Source organism: Numenius arquata, chromosome Z (assembly GCF_964106895.1).
Source record: "Numenius arquata chromosome Z, bNumArq3.hap1.1, whole genome shotgun sequence".
NCBI lineage: Eukaryota > Metazoa > Chordata > Aves > Charadriiformes > Scolopacidae > Numenius > Numenius arquata.
In genome coordinates, this window is record NC_133616.1 from 26,958,583 (window position 1) to 26,972,820 (window position 14,238).

Below are 14,238 nucleotides of genomic sequence, written 5' to 3' on the forward strand. Positions count from 1 at the left end.
AGTGCAGCTAACATGACATGAAGAAATTTATAAGTGGGCTACCTTTGCCTAATCCTCAGAATGCAGACCTTTTTTAACACTATGAATCTAAAGCCAGTGTCACTTTACACCATTTTCTTCATTTTCCTACTTTACATTACCCAACTTTCCACAATCCCCCAAAAAAGTCAGATAAACACATCTGTCTGCCTGATAAACAGGTTTCTGCGAGTCTTTGAAGACACTTTGTCAAATCACATGTTTATCCTGAGAAAAACTTACTTGTTAAGAAAAGCTAGAATAACTTGACATACATAATGTGTCATAAAAACTCTTTCCTTTGTTCCCATTATCTGGAACAAAGACTGGTAGATGTTGGGTAAAATGATCATTGGTTTAAGAGAGCCAGGGAACAACATGTTACAGTTGGTGGTGGAGAAGTGCCCATCTAGAAGTCTGAGTAGTAAGTAGAGTTAGCCAAGGTGTAAAATCTAAGATTCTTCAATGAAGAAAAATAAATGTACAGAACTTCCCAAAGTCACTCACATTTCAACTCACATAATAAACCTGTGAGTAATTCTTCCTGGACTCCTGTAGCCTGTTAGTTTGTTGTAGTATGTGAAACTGTAAAACCTTACATTTGTATCAGTCCCTCCTATCAAGCCTTCTCATTCTGTATAGGGTTGACTAAGTGTTGAAAAAATGGGTAAAATGAAAAAATAAAGTTTTTAAAAATGTCAGTAAATAACAGTGTCCTGGACAAGCTGTTATCTATCACTATAGCTGTTGTTAAAGAATAAAAAAATAAACTTTATTATAAATATCAGTAAATAACAGTGTCCTGGACAAACTGTTAACTATCACTGTAGCTGTTGTTAAACAAATTTTTCCATGACTAGTTTAAAAAATTTATGTATGTCATATTCATATATCTTCTCTAGCAGTAACGCAGTATTATTCCTTCATTTAAGCATTTATACTTGAATAGTATGGTGAATTTGATTCTGCATCAGATAGGAAAGTACATTCAGAATCAGAATCAGAATCAGAATCAGAATCAGAATCGTAGTGGTTGGAAGGGACCTCAGAGATCATCGAGTCCAACCAACAGTAAAAAAAAAAAAAAAAAAAAAAAAACAAACAAACAAACAAAAAAAAAACAACAAAAAAACACCACAAACAAAACCACCACCCACCACCTGAACACACAACAACAACAACCAAACCAAAAACCATCACCCACCCACACAGCACCCCACCGCAAACCAGTAATCTTGGACACTAGAGCATGCCCTGAAGAACCATGTCTACACGTGACATTCATACATTTAGAACCATGTCTACACGTCTACATTCATACATTTTAGACAATACAAAACTGGTACTTCAAGCAAGGGAACTAGGTGTGTACGGGGAGAACAGATGTACTCATTGCAAGGAAAGAATTACACCTGCAGTAGAAGATAGTCAGAGTAGATTAAAGAATTAATTGCGTTCCATACTTTTCAGCACTGACATTCCCTTAAGCAAACCAAAGGTCTGAAATAACTAGCTATTTCAAACTGTATCTATCACAATATACAATTTGATTCCAGTTCTTCAAAGTACTGATAGTATAAGATAAAAGACAAGTCAAAGTTTGAAAGGTTCTAAAATCCTTGATTGATTAAATCCATGGATAAAAAGCATAGGAAGACATTTACTCAGCTGTTACAAAAAGCCATTAAATTATGTTTGTTCCATGTCTTAATGAAGGTCATTAACACTTTCTCTGTGAAAATATTTCTTTTTCTTGCTGAGGAGCTCATACGTCCTCTCTTTCATTTCATAGCTCAACAGTTGATGCAAGATGAAAAATTCAGAGCTACAAATACACAGATAACGAAGCTGAACATTTCTATAAATGAGAGCTTTCAGATCATAACTCAACTACATTGCAGAATTAACCAAACAGGGACTTTGAAGAGAATGCATCATCATATTTAAGATGTTCAGTTTGGTTAAAAAAACTCAATTTGACACATTGATTTAAGAAGTGATGTGTCATTATCCAGTGATCCCATAGCAGTTGAGAGGGAGGATAAGTAGAGGTGACAGCCAAATTAAATGTGTGAAATCACCGTGGCCCTCAGGCTTTTCCTTTGGGAGGTGTTTCCTTCTTTTGGACACTTTTATAAGATTATAAATTTGTGTGACATAAATGGTAAAATCCCTGATCTGTTATGGGATAGGCAGAGCCAGAATGTAACCTGCAGTGCACAGAAAAACAGCCCAGTGATTTTTAACTATTTTAGACACAAATGATCTCCAGGATAGAGATTTGGAGATAAATACAAAAGCATAATTATTTAGCTTTATTTTTGTGTGCAAATAATGAGTACAGGCATATTTGCATATGGTGGTAATCCATCTAAGTGGTTAAGTGTACAAGTATCTCCCTGGCTACTCATACAATCTTCACAAGTACATACGTTATCCCAACTGCAGGCTGTATATTTCATCATTTAAATAAAAGCAAGTTTACCAACATCCACTGTACTCATTGACTTCAGCTGAAGCAAGCATAGCCTGAAGAAATGTTATATTCTGGCAACAAATGTCTTGCTCAAAAAGTGGCCTACTACTTGTGGTTTAACCCCAGCTGGCAACTGGGATTAAATACAGTTGCTTGCTCATCCCCCTTGCCTTTTCTCCCCCAGAAAGAGTGGGAAGAAGAGGGAAAAAAAGGAGGGGAAGTGATAAAAAAACCTCATGGGTTGAGATAAAGAAAGTTTAATAGAAACAATAGCAGAAAAGGAAAAATAACAATAATAATAACAATAATGACACGGGTCGCAGGTCACAAGTGAATTGGCCTGTCCCGAACAGTGATCATGGATTCCTGCCCCCTAGCTAACCCTCATTTATATATCGAGCATGGTATCTATGGTACGGAATATTTCATTGGCCACTCCATCATTCTGTCTATACTTCTATGCGAAGCTGAAAAAAAGTCCTTGAATAGTGTAAACATTACTTTTAACAACTAAAAACAATAGCTATTATTGACATCCTTTCACAGCAATCACTAGAAAGAAAATTAACTTTTTCCCAGATGAAACCAGGACACTACTCTACTAGCTAAATGCACACAGAATGATCTCTGAAATTATTCCAAGGTATGCAAGTGTAGTTAGGTCCATTGAACTAAAAGGTAAGTATTACATTGCTTTCAGAGCTCTCAAAAGATGAGTTAGTTAAAACCGCATTTAGCTGTGCTAAAATGGATACAAACAGCAAAGCTCTCAGCTATGAACTTCAATGCTGTCATTTCATGTTGTCTTGTATTGAGTGTGTTACTCAGTTTAAAACTGCATGACTGAAACTGGGTATTGAGTAAGGGAAATATTACATTTAACCCCAGGCTAAATGGTGAACCTCTTAAAAGCAAAGAGTGAACATGTAAGTTAACAGTGTCTGATAGCTTGTATTCCTCGGTAAAACTGCATGCAGGAATACCGTGAAAGAGGAAAAACATTTGATATCGTGATACTGTTGTCCCTGTTAGCATCAGCTTCAGTAAGGTGGTTTGGGTACATCGTCCTCAGAAAACGAGGGCAGGTGTGACCCACCTGAAATACTGGCTTATAATGGTAGCCTGATACAGCACAGAGGACTTAATACACTGCCTTTCACTAATGGTTCAAATCTGTCCTCCCAGTTCCTGTCTTGCGACAAACCCATGATATTCTGTGTGATATGGGTTTAGCCTGGTTTGTAACAGACAAAAATTGCATTGCATACTCTCTCCACTGTCCCTTTTTTCCCCTCAGAAAAGAAAAATAAACATAACAACCATCTCCACTGGTCCACATAATGTAGCTGCTTAGAACAGATAAGGATCTGTCTCTTAATTTTTCTCCCTCAAGTAATTGTGTTTGGAAGGCAAGCAGAAAAAGCACTGCAGTAGTAATGATGTCATTGAAAGGGAACTGAACTGTACCAAAGGTGAACAGCATGCATGATGGCATTTGTATTTCTGGCATCGCCTTCTGAAGAAATAAGATTTTAATCCTACCGACCAGTTTTCACCTTGCACTGGAATATTTAGCACTCATTTCAATGACTGCAGCTCTTTTTCCAAATCTTTCTATCGCTGCTAAAGATTTATTACTACTATGAACTGTAAGTGCAATGGACTCTCACTGTTATTTCAATGAGATTCCTCACACTCAAAGGTCTGCTATGGTATCAGTAAGCACTCTTAACCTAGATGCATTTCTTGTGAATACAGTAATTCTCAGACCCATGTATAAGTACCCAACACTTTGACATCTGTGTTCTCTTCAATAAAATTTATACCATGACCAAGAGTACACATTAAAAAATTAGTTCCAAATCTCTTCCTCTATCCCCAAAGTCTAAAATAATTTAAAAAAAAAAAAAAAAAAAAAGAACTTCAACATGCTTTCCATAATAAAAATATGGAACTTCCCCTGGAAGTTTCAGCTCTCTAAGACCACACCTACTAGCTGCACATAACAGTAAAATACAGAGTAGCAGAGTCTACTTTTCATTTATTTTACATCACTTGTGGTCTATTATGTCATCACAAATCTGCTACCCTGCTAAAAACTGGAATATAGCCAGAAGACACTCACTTTCTTTCTCCTAGCATATTCTATACAGGAAAACGCAATAAACCCCACCTGTATCTAATGACCTGTAGTATTATTTAACAATAAAAAAGAACAGTGGTATACACAGATGCCTACTTACAGCAGCAGAAGGAATTTTACTCACTGCTGTGTAAAGAAAATTTTGTGACAATCTATTAAAATTCAGATCTTTTAATAAGTAAAGAAGTGTCAAATATATGGTTAACTGTTCGTGTCTTCTGCATGATGGTATACAGAGGAACCATGCTGTCAGAACTAAGTATCACTGGAATTGAGTAGATAAGTGAAACCCATAATACCTGAAGTAGATTTTGTTTTGAAATAAATTATTAAATGTCTGAATTTTAAGAAGAAATGCAAAACAGAAGATGCATTGCTCAGTATTACACTTCCCCGGTTTTCAGCCTTTGAATTCTGGACTTCTCCCTGAAGATAGAATTTCAGTTAAGCCACAAGTGTAACATAACGTAGCGTAAATGAGGCTGGTTTAAAACAGTTTTAATGAATTCACAAACAGGAGTAATCTTAATTGATCATTAAGATCAATGCATTTACTTTTCATGACCTTTTTTCAAGCTTTAGAAGTACATTTATTTACAATTGGCAAAAAAGAAAAAGCTTGTGATAAAATATTTACTTAACCCCCAATTAGAAAAGACAAAATCTTTAGCTTTTATATTAAATCAGTCCTCAAAAAAGGTTAGCAATCCCGAGAAAACTCCTCCTACCCTCCAATGTCTCTAAGTATCTGGCCTACACAGAGAATTTATAGCTACTAAATAGACAGGAAAACAAAGGAATATTACAGGCACTGAACATTAAAGAAAACTGAACATAAAATTTTGCATAAGATCACTTTAGTTTGAACATCCACAACAAGAGAAATCTCTCTAAAAGGGAAGTTTGTCACATCAGCAACAAGTCATGTGAAGGAAACCTACCCAAACGTGAAAAAGGGAAACCACAGTATGAGAACTGACAATTTGATTCCAAATTTGTCCATATATTTATGTCTCTAAGAATGTGTGCAAGATGTCTAGTGATGTAGTGAGGTGCCTAGACACATTGGAGACATATAGAAGCATGGATATGTTGAAAATCGTCCTCAGACTCCGATCCTGCAGTCCTTTATTCACCAACATTTTGTTGCATGCTCTCAGATTTCTGCCAGATCCAGAGATAATCTATCAGGAGAACAAATACCTCAAGCTATGTGATCCTGCCTAAACGAATTTAGACTCTAGTCTGTGTTTAAACCAACAAGCCTGTGTATGACCCATGAGTACAGAACAGTCTTTCCTTTAAAAGTTTAGTCAAGTGTAACAACTGCAATATCTCTTTTCATTATATGAAGCTGGAAGTGTTGTATGTTTCCAGACAGTTATTTTTTAACTTACAAAATCATAAAAATTTGGATTGGGAGGACCTTTGGAGAGCACTAGTCCAAACTGCTAAAAGCAGGGTTACCTTCAGAGCTAGATCATGTTGCTTCAGTCCTTCATCAGTCAACACCACAGCTGTTCTGTGCAATGTCTCTCAGCGGTCGACCACCTCACTGTGAACTTCCTTTTATACCAGAAGTTTCCTGGTTGCGACTTCCAACCTCCTGTGCACCTCTGAGAAAAATTTGACTCCACCTTCTCTATAGCCCTCCTCAATTACATCACCAAACAGTAGAGACAGATCCCTTCCTAGACCTTTTTTTCTCTGAGCTAAACAATATATTCCAGCCCTCTAACCACCTGACTGATCCTTTACTGGATTTGCCTTAATCTGTTAATCTCTTATTTCAGGTTGCTCCACAACAAAACCGAGAATCCCACGTGTGGCCTCACTGTGTTGAGAAAGGAAAATAATCACTTCCCTGTACTTAATGGCCACTCTTGCCAATGCCGTCCAGCATGCAGTTAGCCTTTAGGGCTGCAAGGCATGGCTGATCCATGTTCAACTTGTTCCCTGCTAGGAGCCCTAGATCCTCTTCTGTTTGCTACCTAGCAGATCAGTGTCTAGTCTGTATCAGTGATCTGGGTCATTCTGTCCCAGGTGAAGGACGTTTGTCATTGGTAAATTTCATGGAGGGTTATTTGTTGAATATTAAGTTCTTTCAAATGATCAGTGCAAAACCAGAAAGAAATTAAGTAGCAAAGATCAGTCAAGCCAGTAGTTTTTTAAACTTGGGATGGGGAGGGGGGAGAATTCGGTAATCATCTGATATTCTTAGCAGAGTTTATAAGGACTTTGCATCAACTACTCAGCCTCTGGGGAGCGCTTTCTCCCATGTAAGAAGAAGAACTGTCTGGATAAGAATTATGCTGGGTTATGTTTCATAGATTTTAGTACAGAGCAGACATAAGAAGCATTGCATTAAACCAGCTAATATGCAAATTGGCAACCAATGCAGAAGTGGTAGGCATATGCCTGTTGACCCAGGCTGAAAATGACTTCAGCCAAAAAGACCTAGTTAATACCTCCAATACTATTCTTCCTAGAAAAATTATACAAAATGTGATTATTATATTCTGGTAATATCACAGAAAACTCCTACATCAAGGCATTATTTGACACTAAATGTGGAGTTTCAGAAGATGCTTTGATTTCCAAAGCTGTTTGTTGCTATTCACATTCACAATACCTGCATTATCAGCCCAGTGATTTACCACAATACTTGAGCTTTTTAGACAGAAGAAACTGTCTGTATAGCTCATCAACTAAGAATATCTTTTACATATAAAGATTATTTCTGGTTTTGTTACTGTACTATTTATAAGCCCTTACCAAGGACTTGGGTACCACATTGCTTAACACGATGGTAAGTAATACAGAACAAAAAAAGGCTGTTCATGTTCAAGAGATCATTCGGTCTAAACTTTCTAGAGAAGATGACACATGGATTCAAAATAGACTAGGCAGACTATCAGGAAGCAATAAGGAACTACTGGCCTCTGGAAAGGGTGGAAGTCAGAGTATATGGGTGGCTAACCAGTTGTCAGGTTTTGTTGGTATGAATGCAAAAAAAGTTGTAAAGAAGATAACCGGTTAATCCTGGGACCTTCATATGATTTTTTCTTTCTGGTGCTGAGGAGATAAAGTGCAAGAAAGGGATGGAGGTATCTGTCTGAAAAATGTGCCAACTGGTGCCATGAAGACTGGCATCATGGGCCAGTCAAGGAGGAGTCAACCTGTATCTACTGCTAGCAACGGTGACAGCAATGTTGCTGTCAAGTGTCTTGCCATGAAGGTGCGCACTTACAGATCCCATGGAAGAAGCGGTGAGAAGATGGTCAGCAGAGGCATGGCATCCAGAACAGATATAGCTGGGAAAGGCTAGCTTTGCCTAACTTAGGGAAAAGAATGTTTCATTATTTCGTAATTTAAATTTTATAAAAAAAAATCTATAAAACTTCATAACAATCTCTACGCAAAGACATAGAAACAAAATTATATAGAAACATACACCCAAATAGAGCCCTGAGAATTAACCTAAAACTGGTCCAGTTCTAAGCTGCATGTAAAACCAAAGGGGTAACATGCAAGCAGGAAAAGAGTTAAAACAATGTCTTTAGGTCTGAGCCTACAACCTGTCTCATGAAAGTACAATCCTGCCACATTGGTGCCAGAAACCAAGAGGTCGACATGGATCCATATACATGCAGGAGTTGCCAAGTGCAGGTTATAGAGTAGCAAAAGGAAACCTTTCCCTCACATTAGTGACACATCATTATAATCTTGGAAGAGTTTAAGCTTCCTTTTTTTTAATAAAACATTGGGTTGGAGATGAAAGAACACATTATTTTATTATTTAACTTAAAAGGCATTGAGAAACCAGTTCATGATCCTGATCAGCACTTTCATCATCTGACTTTATGGGCTCTGAAATGCTGCTGGTGATCAATCAACAGTAATATGAAGCTCACACAAGGGTCAATAGGGAGGGAATTTGGGAAACTGCCCTGGTGCAAGTAAATTAAAAAAAAAATGCAACAGGAAAGCTCTATGAATTTTGTCACATGCTTTTAATTAGCTCATGTTGCCTAGAAAACTATCATGGTATAATTTTTGAGAAATCAGTTTTTATAACTGAGTCAATGAGTCCTTTTTCAATGGCAAATTAACACGTTCTTAGTGTGTTTCTTAACAGTCTAGAAAATTGCCTGGAAAATAAATTTTGTGTATCTGTGCCAATTCCACCTTCTAATTCCTAGCACTGGTCCCATGACTTTAGTATTCTAACAACATTAAAGCCCTCTGGCTTATGGAATTATAATAATGAAAAAAAATTATGCCTGTCTGGAAGACCCCAGTTAGGATGTAATTATGATGTGAAATCACAACAGCAAAATAATTGAAATGCATGGCTGTGAGGGCCTAGTTATGACCATATAAAAATGCTTTTACTAAGCATTCACTGCCATGATGAGTATTTTGTATCACTGGAATTAAGGCTATGCTCTCTGCAAAGACTGTATGTCTACGCTGATTATAAGCAGTATGTATGTCAGTGTACTGACGAATTGCAGCCTATGATGTATTTCTATTAGCAATGGGAAAGTAATATCATTTTTATGAAATAATTGATAAAACCAACATGTGTTGCAATGCCTTCAATATGCACTTGGAAAGAAACTGCTTATCGCCGTTCTTTCATGCTTCTGTATGTTAATCTTCTAGCATAGAATCATTTCTTTGTTAATATCACAATACAAAGACTAGTGTTATATTATTACAAAAGGAAGATACAGGGATATACATTACAACTTCTATATTTGAAGCATGAAAATACATTGCTTGCATGCCTAAGCCTTCCAGAATTGTTTCCTTGATTTTGTCAGCAAGCATCGTTTACATACACACACACATATATGTATCTATCTAGGAGGTATTTAACAGCTTCTGTACTGAATTTTAGTTAAATATTGAGAGACATGAGTCTCTCAGACTGACAGAGACTCAGAACGACAGAGTCATTCCAATGTATCTGAAGAGAGCTTCATAAGAAATCTAGTGACAGGGAATTCCCCAACCCTCTTCTTGATATGTGTCAGACTTTAACAGATGGCTGCAAATCCTCATGGCCACTTGCTACTGTGCGGACAATACTTCCCACTCACAATTTCAGACCCCTCTGTAATGCTTACTGCAATTGTTTAAATGAAACACTATTTTTAGAAAATACAACGCAGTAATGTATTTTCAAATGTATTTTTCAAATTTCGATTCTATATAGAAGGTGTAACAAAGAAAAAGCATTACAGCCGTGTTCTCCACACTCATAACTTGACAATCAGAGAAGCCAGGAGTGCTAAAGTGTTCAGAATGTCTTAATTATGAAAAGATCCACTTCGCAGTTTAACATTTAATGTAAGTGGAAGGAACTGCATTTGCGGATCAGCTAGCTACTGAATGTGTAAGCATCATGAAGCTCCCTCTTAATGTTGCATAACCTTGTTCTTTCCCTTAACCCCATATGATCTAATTGCAGAGAGATTTGGTGGCTACCCACATATTGTTATCATCCTGGAGAACAAAGACAATTTTGACCATCCAATTTGTTGGGAAGGTGCCTGTGGTAAAACAAACAGTGTTATCAGTAATTAAAAAATGGGATTGAGATCCATCATTTTTGTTCTAGCAACAGAGAGGAATTATAAAAATTGATAAGTGGAGTTTAAAGATGTCCTCAACTGCCAAGTAATGGGTAACAAAATCATATTAAAAGCCATACACTGCTTTTATAAAATGTATTTTGTGTTGCTGTCTGCACTAACATGGTGACATTCACCTAGAGATACCTTTCTGGGTTGTTTCAGTTTCTCTTCTTTCTCTTTACTCTTTGAATTACTTATAGAGCTCCAAAGTGGCTATAAATAGACATGTTTATGTACCTTCTTTCTGTAAGAAATAGATCTGAAAACCCACAACTCCAAGCATGAAAAATATGATGTTTGTAAATTTGTATAAACAAGCAGTACCAAACAGATTATTTGTATGCAGCCTCCTTAACAATAAAAACTTAGATAATTTAATTTCTTTTATTAGAAGTTTAATCACTGCACTGTACAAATAGGCATAGTAGTTAATTTCTAACAACAAATGATCAAATGGCAAGGAATGCCTCAAAGGACTCAGCCACCTGAGAACACAGCTCTTGTTTCCACTCATGATCCTCTAACACGGAAGGAGGCTTAGAGATATAAATGAGGCTGACTACAGTCCATTTTATTGAAAGCTATAGAGCCAAACTCCTAGTATTGATATGTCAGGAATCCAACCTGCCATGGTCTTAATAGTCTACCAAGAAAGCTTCTGTGTAATTTAAATAGGACAAATAGCCTTGTGCTGTTTAAAATTCTGAATCTAATTTTGATGCAGTTGGCGTCTTAGGGTCCTTCTAATTGATGGTGACGAAAGGAATAAAATCAGGAAAATGAGCTAAGCTAAAATGAGACTGTTGCAACAGAACTATGCACTGTAAAGAAGCAAGGAACAAACAGTACATCTGCCAAGAGACAAAGGTTCCTAAATATTTTATAAGAAGCCTCCCTTTTCTGTAATAGCCTGGATCCTTCAGGCCCAAGCTGCTTATCTACATACATATATTCAATTTTCCAACACATTCCAAGCCCCCACAGTCTCATGTCCCCTCTTCCTCGGGGAAGCATTTCTACACCCTTTCTCCACAGCTCTTCCCCGTGAAAGCCTTGCTTTATCTGCTGCGCCCAAGCATATCCAGAGAGGGCAAGCACGGACCTGCTCGCAAGGCTGCTGCTCTCCCCGAGTCCCACAGGGCTGACTCAGCCAGCCTGCCTGCCGCACCACACCACAGGACGGGAGACGCAACAGAATGAGACACAGCCCATCCCCATCAATAGATCAGGTGCAAAAAGACATACCCCAAGCTCACCTTCAGCCTTTTGTCCTGCTGGCTTCTGTCCCCTCCCCCACTCAAAATAAACATTATACTTTTTGGATGGCTAGAGAACTGTCATTGGGATAAGAAGAGTAAAAGGCAAAAGGAGGGGAAAAGCTAAACAGCATTTTCCCCAGATTTCCTGTGTTTCCCAGATTGCATCCAGCTTGCCGTTGGGAACGTTTCCATGCAGTGTGACAATGTTGCTGGACAGTTGTATCATCTATTCTTTCTTATGCCTTTATAAATCCTGTATAATTCTTTTTATTAGTTCATATGGATGCCTACTCTTGTATATGAAAACAAAATGTATCCCTCTCCTCTTAAGTGTTACCATGTAGTCTTCCACTTCAGTTATTTATTTATACTTACTGACTGAAAAAGAAAACAATTATCTAAAAAAAAAAATTATCTTCATTAAATCCATATCAACTGTTAATGCGTTTTGTGGATTGCTTATTTTTAGTCAATACAAACATATTCTTATGTAAGCATTGGTGTTGACATACACATATTCAGGCATACTGTAAGCAACACTTGTAATAGCACCAAGACAGAGCAAAGACTTTACTCACCAAGCCATCCTGATCCAGAATTGGGTATACACATATCAGTTTCAGCACTGGGCAAAACAAATCCAACTACAAAAACTTCAACCCCATCAGCCATTAGGGCCATTCCCAGCACAAAGAAGAGTGCCCACTGGAAACGACCATGGCCACATTCTTGTATTATCAGTTCATACTGCTGCGCTAGCTCTTCTTCATCAGCTTTCCTCTCTGTTTCCAGTTCATGGCGATCCTTATATTCGTCACGCATAGGCTGACCTAAGGCCACCATGCCATCCTTGCCCTGCCCCATGTTGGGGATTCCTTGATATTCCCCTTCATAAATTTCATCATCTTCATCATGCCCTTCAGTCGCTTCACTTGAGCCTTCATCATCATTAGCTTCTACACCATAATTTCCTCCTTGGACATAGTAATCATCGTCATCTTCCTCATCCTGGAACCGGCTGTAGGACCTCTGCGTGTAGCCATCCTGAGCTTTGTCAACAGCTTTATTCACTTTTTTCACTGCTTGCCTCTTCACTTCTTTGGCAATATCTTTTGCTCCTTTCACTAATGAAGTCCTGTCTTTGTACGTTTCCTCCATCTTGTCTCAAAGGATTGTTTTTATGCTGCAGAGGGACCTGTTGAGTACTGTTTAGAGTATCTATTGTGTGTTGGACATCAGCAGAAGTTGTCCAAATACACGTGAAGCCGTAATATTCAACCTGCAAAATATGAGAGGAAAAAGTTTATACTTTTCTCCTTCTTAGTTGCTTCTTCACACTGATATGGTATCATACCAATCCTTCATTTAAGCACCAGACAACACAGTTCAGGGTTTCAAATATACAAACCTGGATTTTCTTCAGAGATGGAAATATCCCAGATTACAAGGAAAATACTCTGAAGAGAAATTTAATATCTCTACTGGTTTTCAGAATGAAATTTATTACACTCTAGTTTTTCAATGGATACCAGGTTTTATTCTGAAAGAAAACAAACAATTCCATACACCATACATCATATCAACTCTTTCTATAGTGTCTTTCCCTATTTGAACTCCCTCCTATGAAATAAAAGGCTAAAAATATTAGCTTTTCTCCCAGTGAATTAACATGACATACCTGTTCTCTGCCTAGGCTTTCACTTACACAAACCTTGTAGGGAGTTAATATTCCTGAATCTGTACCAGTCTCTCAAAGCTTACTGAACTTGGCCAATGCATTCACAGTGCATTCACACTGAGTCTTAGCAATATGTAGTCTCACTCTAAAAAGTCTCAGTAGAGGGAGCTGAGTGGATGGAAGTGGTGTCACCTTCAGGCTTTGGAGATTTCTAATACCTAAATCACGGACGGACACATCTCACTCTCCCCTGCCCACAGTGACAGTAGAGGCAGCCTGGAGCAACTGTGCATCATCAGAGAATTCATCCCAGAGCGTTAATCTGGCATGAGTTTACGCCAGTCTAGCTGCGTCAAAGCACCAAGACATTTCGTCCCAGTCCCTCTCCCTGCTCCCCTGCTGTACCTTTCCATCTCTTCCTTTAGGCAGCCCCAGTACCCCAAGTGCAGACACAAGTCAGGAGCAGCTAGCCTATTTGACCAAAGACTAGTCATTCCCTTCTTTTCTGGGCAGTTTTCAGACATATCAGCAAGGCAATTTGCTCATGACATTTCAACACAATCCCTAGGGGTAGTAGAAAAAAATGGCAGCAGCTTGCAAGCAGAGGGAGGGAAGAAATGCAGGATCCTTCTTTGGCAACAGTCCATAGTCGGAACAGCTGAAATCAATTACGAAACTGCACCATTACTTATGAGTCTGAAGTTAAGAGGAAGTGAATCTGGGCACTGCAACAGGATTGCAGAAGCCTCACCTCTGGGAGAAAATAAGATAAATTTTATGTAGCAGTGCTTCCAAGAAAACACTGCCTGCTTCCAGCTTGGGGAAAAGGTTATTTTTAACTATGATCATTTTAATGATCTTTTCCAGCATAATCTCAGAAAAATCTGCAGTACTACAACTAAGGAGGCAGTGAGACGTACCACAGGAATAAGAATTAATGGCTGGAAATCTCTGAATTTCCTATTCCCCTTGCTAAAGTAGTGTGAACTGACCCCCATCAAGCTCCATGGAAGAAGACC

At 38.1% G+C, this 14,238-nt stretch overlaps 1 protein-coding gene across 1 annotated transcript in view; it reads right to left on the reverse strand.

Annotated features, from left to right (window-relative positions):
• Nucleotides 1-12,699, reverse strand: part of SV2C (synaptic vesicle glycoprotein 2C) — an 83,367-nt gene extending 70,668 nt beyond the window's left edge. The window contains exon 1 of the mRNA XM_074166040.1: nucleotides 12,120-12,699. Within this exon, the coding sequence (XP_074022141.1) occupies nucleotides 12,120-12,699 (580 nt within the window). The remainder of the gene's footprint in view (nucleotides 1-12,119) is intronic.
• Between the last annotated feature and the right edge of the window lie 1,539 nt (nucleotides 12,700-14,238).